This window comes from Portunus trituberculatus, chromosome 23 (genome assembly GCF_017591435.1).
Source record: "Portunus trituberculatus isolate SZX2019 chromosome 23, ASM1759143v1, whole genome shotgun sequence".
NCBI lineage: Eukaryota > Metazoa > Arthropoda > Malacostraca > Decapoda > Portunidae > Portunus > Portunus trituberculatus.
Genome location: NC_059277.1, coordinates 6333128 through 6338789, shown reverse-complemented (window position 1 = coordinate 6338789; position 5662 = coordinate 6333128). Strand labels below are relative to the sequence as shown.

The window sequence follows — 5662 nt, the reverse complement described above, 5'->3', positions numbered from 1 at the left end:
GTGGTGACTCATCATAGCGAAGACCGGCGTCCCTCCCTCCCTACCGCCCAGTTCGTCGATATTTTGCCTAATATCTAGTGATTTCTACGTGTTTTCCCATGTTTCTTGGCTCAGGTGTGTAGATATTAGTAGCAGAAGGAAGAAGGAAGGAGAAATAAAAGAGGGTGAGGAGGAAGGAAGGAGAAAGGGAGGAATAAGTGGAGGAGCAGGCAAGCCACAATAGGTGCGCTCCCTACACTTCCTCAATATTTTGCCTAATATCTCGTGTTTTCTAAGTGTTTTGGTGTGTTTCTAGGATCAGGCGTGTAGATGGGAGAAGAAAGAAAAAAAGGAAGAGGACGTAGAAAAAAAGGAATAATGGAAGTGGAAGAAGAGGAGCCAAGCCACAATATTTAGGTAAGTCCCCTTTTTAATGTTACCGTTCTTTATAACGCATTTTGGTGTTTTTGGGTTATATCTGAAGTATTTTGAGTGTGTTTGGTAGTGTTGCAGGGTGTTTTGGGTGTATTTTCAGTGTGTGTTAGATGTTTTTAGGTATATTTTACATATCTTGAGTGTGGTGTAGTGGGGTGTTTGAATATATGGGTGTGTTCTGATTGTGGTTAGGGGAATTTTGAGGTTTTGCATGGTGTATTGAGTGTGTTTTAGGTTAGTTTTAAGTGGTCTGTGCGTGTGTGGGCAGGTCCAAATGCTCTGCACCAAACTATAACATCATATAATTTTTTTTTTTTTTTCTATGTATATTTATTTTTTTCCTCTTTTTTCAATAATTCCCCACCCATCCTAGCCTAACCTAGTGCAACAACCCCAGTACTATTCCCTCCCTCTCTTCTGCAGTTCCATTCATGTTTTTTAATGTTTTTCTAATATTTTTCTTGTTTTCTCTTACTTTTTCAGGAATTTAAGGGCATGCTGTGATCCAGATTTGAAAATTTAATTTTAAAAGAAGTTATAGAATTTATGGCCTGAAACTTTTAGGATATTGTAAGCTATTGGTTGTCTTTGAAGTATTTACCTTGTTGTATTGATATGATAATCCAAATATTTTACTTATGTGCTTATAAGGGTTCAGATTTTCCTGTATAATCACTCCCAGATCTTTTTCCTCTTTAGTCTTCATTATTTTTTCCTCTCCCATCAAATAGTTCCATACCGGTCTTCTCTTACTCTTTCCTAGTTCCATTACATGACATTTGTTGACATTAAACTCCAATTTCCACTTGTTGCTCCACTCATAGATCTTGTTTATATCTTTCTGTAACAGCAAACAGTCCTCCCTGGTTTTGATAACTCTTAGCAGCTTTGCATCATCACCAAACATATTAATATAATTGATTACCCTAATTTACATAAATCTGAAACATAATGGGGGCTAACACTGACCCTTGTGGCACTCTGCTGGTTACTTAACCCCAAGATGAGTATGTATCTCTGATCACAGTTCTCATTTCCCTATCCTTCAAATAATCTCTTGTCCATTGGAGCAAGGTTCCTCACAGTCCTTCTATGTTCTCTAGTTTCCAAAGTAGTCTTCCATGCGGGACTTTATCAAAAGGCTTCTTTATGTCCAAGTATACTGTGTCCACCATACGTCTCTGCTTTCCAGTCCTTCTGTAACTCTCGAGTAGAAGCTTAATAAGTTTGATACACATGACTTCCGTGTACTGAACCCAAATTATCTTTTCAATATGACTTGTTCTTCTTACAGATGTTTAACCCATTTTTCATTGATAATGATTTCACACAACTTCCCCAAAACACTTCTAAGTGACACTGGTCTGTAGGTTAGTGGTTCAGTTGCCTTTCCTCTTTTAAATATCAGTATTACATTAGCTCTCTTCCATTCTAGTGGAACTTTCCCTTCATTTAGTGAACTTGTAATTACTTCCCAAATTGGTGTGTGTGTGTGTGTGTGTGTGTGTGTGTGTGTGTGTGTGCGTGTGTGTGTTTGCGTGTGTTTATGTGTTTGTGTATTTACCTAGTTGTAGTTTTACAGGGCCTGGGCTTTATGCTGGTGTGGCCCTGTCTCCGTATCTACACTTATCAAATTTTTCTTTAAAACTATGCACACTCATTGCTGACACCACTTCTTCACCCAAACTGTTCCACGTCTCAACACATCTTTGCGGGAAACTATATTTTTTAACATCTTTCAAGCATCTTCCCTTCCTCAGCTTTTTACTATGCGATCTTGTTGTTTGAATGTCATATTTTTCTCTCAGTCTAACCTAACCTTGTAATTTTATTTATTTATTGATTTCTTTTTAACTAACCTAACCAAACATTTGCAGGTCCGCAGAAAACGACACGCCGATTTATTTGAAGTGAAGGACGGAGATTAAAATGGCCTTGAAAAACACCACACTCGTTTTGTCCACCGCCATCACCACCTTCTCCCAGATCAATGACAAAGTGTATTACAGACTCACACATAAGGAAGAGGTGCGTGTGAGTGTGTTTGGATACATTTGGGTGTGTTTTGAGGTGTTTTGAGTGTGTTCGGTGTGTATTGGGGTTCTTGGGTGCATTTGGGGTGTGTTTTGAGGTGTTTTGGATGTGTTTTGAGTGTGTTTGAGTGTGTTTTGGTGTATTTTGAGTGTGTTTCATGTGTTTTTGATGCATTTGAATGTGTTTTTGGATATTACAAGTGTTTGGGTGCAGTTTTGGGTGTGTTTCAGCATGTGTTATGATGCTAATGTATTTTAAGCTAACCTACCACCCAAGACACTCTCTCTCTCTCTCTCTCTCTCTCTCTCTCTCTCTCTCTCTCTCTCTCTCTCTCTCTCTCTCTCTCTCTCTCTCTCTCTCTCTCTCTTTGTAAGAGTATTGAGAGTAGATGTCATACTAATCTTTCAATAGAACCATCAACGCCCACATGTGGCTTTTGATAGAGTAGATGTCATACTAATCTTTCAATAGAACAATCAACGCCCACATGTGGCTTTTGATAAGGTAGATATCAATGTAATCTGTCAATACAGCCATCAAACCTCCCTTAAAAACCTGTCCACAGTTATGAGGAAGTTTGTTCTTAAGAGTGTTTCTGCTTTTGATTTGATAAATATCATGTTACTCTGTCAATAGATCATTAAACATCTCTTAAAAACTGGAGGGGTTTGGCTGTGTTTCTGGGGTGTTTGGGGTGAAAGAGTGTGTTTTTGTGGGGTTTGGGTGTGTTTTTGTGGTTTTTGAGTGTTTTGGGTGGTTTGAGGATATTTGGGTGTGTGTTTTGGGTGTTTAGGAATGTTTTTGGGGGATTTGAGTGTGCTTTGGGTGTGTTTGGTGGTGTTTGAATGTGTTTGGGTGATATTTAGATGTGTCTCTCATCTGCGTGTTGAAACACACCAAAACACCCCAAAGCACACTCTAAGCACACCAAAAACACCCCAGAAGACCCCAAAACACATCAAAACAAGCACACCAAAAACATCACAGAACACATTCAAAAACCCCAAAACACACCAAAGCACACTCTGAGCACACCATAAATACCACAGAACACACTCAAAACACCCCAAAACACACACTGAGCACACCAAAAACACCCCAGAAGACCTCAAAACACCCCAAAACAATCAAAACATCCCAAAACACACCAAAGCACACTCTAAGCACATCAAAAACACCCCAGAAGACCTCAAAACACACCAAAGCACACTCTGAGCACATTATAAACACCACAGAACACACTCAAAACACACACAAAACATTCCCAAAACACACTCGTTTTCAACCTAACCTAATCTAACACCCCATAACCACTTCTCTCTCTCCCACAGATTTGAACCTTGTGTTTTTATTTTTTATTTTATTTATTTATTTTTTTTTACATTATTCGTGTGTTTTAATGTTTTTTTGATGTTTCCGTATGTTTTTCATTAATTATGCCTATGTTTTGGTGTTTTTTAATGTTTCCCTTTGTTTTTCTTACATTTCGTTAGGTTTTTCTAATTTTTTTGACAATTTAAGCCTCCTTTCCAACCTCACCAAACCTAGCCTAACCAGACGCCCCCAAACCACTCGCTCTCTTTCTCTCCTGCAGGCCATGAGGGAGGCGGTGGAGGTGTGGGGGATCCAGCACGCCATCACAGACAACCTGCAGTTCATGCTTGGGATGGGACACACTGGGACAGCCTCGGACCGTTGGTGGGAGCAAGACAAGGCTGTGGCAATTTTGCCACTCAGACCTGTTGCCATGTTACCATTATTGCACATCCTAAGAAGATGTGTGTATGTGTGCATATGTGTGTTTACCTAGTTGTATTTACCTAGTAGTATTGTACAGGGTTCGAGCGGGCCTCATAGCGTCCTGTCTCCATGTCTCCATTTATCCAATTTTTTCTTTAAAGTTATGCACATTATGTGGTGTAACAACTTCACCACTCAATGCATTCCACTTTTCCACCGTTTTATGAGGAAAATAATTTTCCAATATCCTTCACACACTGCCTCATCCTGATCTTCTTTACATGTCCTCTTGTCCTTCCATCTTCTGTCACCAGCACCAGGTCTTCCTTGTCTATTTTGTTCAATGCCATTGACTATCTTGTACATTGTTATTAGGTCCCCTCATTTCTTCTATCTTGTAAGGCTGGCAGTCACATTTCCTTCAGCCATTCTTTGTATATTAGGTCCTTTATCTCTGGCACCATCTTTTTAGCAATCTTCTGTATCTGTTCTAATCTTCTTATATCCTTTTCAGAACTCGTGGAGACCGCACCACAGCTGCATATTCCAGCCTTGGGCGTATCATGCTTGTGATGATTTTTTTCATCATATCTTTGTCCATGAAATGAAATGTCAACATTTTACATGATAATCCAAATGTCTTTCTTATGTGTTTTTTAGGGTTCAGATTTTCCTGTATGATCACTCCCAGATCTTTTTCCTCTTTAGTCTTCATTATTTGTTCCTTATCCATCAGGTAGTTCCGTACTGGTCTTCTCTTACTCTTTCTTAGTTCCATTACGTGACATTTCTTGGCATAAAACTGCAATTGCCACTTCCTGCTCCATTCATAGATTTTGTTTATATCTTCCTGTAACAGCAAAACGTCCTCCCTGGTTTTGATAACTCCTAGCAGCTTTGCATCATCAGCAAATAGATTAGTATAACTGTTTACCCCATTGTGAATGTCGTTTACATAAATCTGGAACATAATGGGGGCTAACACTGACCCTTGTGGTAGTTACTTTACCCCAAGTTGAGTATGTATTTCTGATCACAGTTCTCATTTCCCTGTCTTTCAAATAATCCCTTATCCATTCTGATAAGGTTCCTTGCAATCCTCCTATGTTCTCTAGTTTCTAAAGTAATCTTTCATGAGGGACTTTATCAAAAGCCTTTATTATGTCCAGGTATACTGTGTCCACCATCCGTCTCTGCTTTCCAGTCCTTCTATAACGCTTGAGTAGAAGCTTAATAAGTTTGATACACATGACCGTCCTGTCTTGAACCCAAATTGGTGTGTGTGTGTATTTACCTAGTTGTATTTTACGAGAGGGGAGCCTGTGGTGGTGTTGTCCCGTCTCTGTATCTCACAGTGTCTAATTTTGTGTTCAAGTGGTGGTGGTGGTGGACTTTGCACACACCACCTCTCTGTCCAGTCCGTTCCATATATCTTATCACTCTATGGGGGAAGCTGTAGTTGTCTTTTGTGAGT

The 5662-nt window shown here is 39.5% G+C and overlaps 1 protein-coding gene across 2 annotated transcripts; it reads left to right on the top strand.

Annotated features, from left to right (window-relative positions):
* The first annotated feature begins 295 nt into the window (after positions 1-295).
* Positions 296-4348, top strand: LOC123507663. 2 transcript variants are annotated; one of them, XM_045260765.1, is made up of 3 exons: positions 296-396; positions 2292-2442; positions 4043-4348. In XM_045260765.1, exons 2-3 carry the CDS (start codon positions 2344-2346, stop codon positions 4256-4258), a joined length of 315 nt encoding a protein of 104 aa, XP_045116700.1. In that variant the 5' UTR covers positions 296-396; positions 2292-2343; the 3' UTR covers positions 4259-4348. The 2 variants fall into 2 exon arrangements, with proteins under 2 accessions (XP_045116700.1, XP_045116699.1); XM_045260764.1 differs by having other exon boundaries at positions 2292-2448.
* Positions 4349-5662: the final 1314 nt, after the last annotated feature.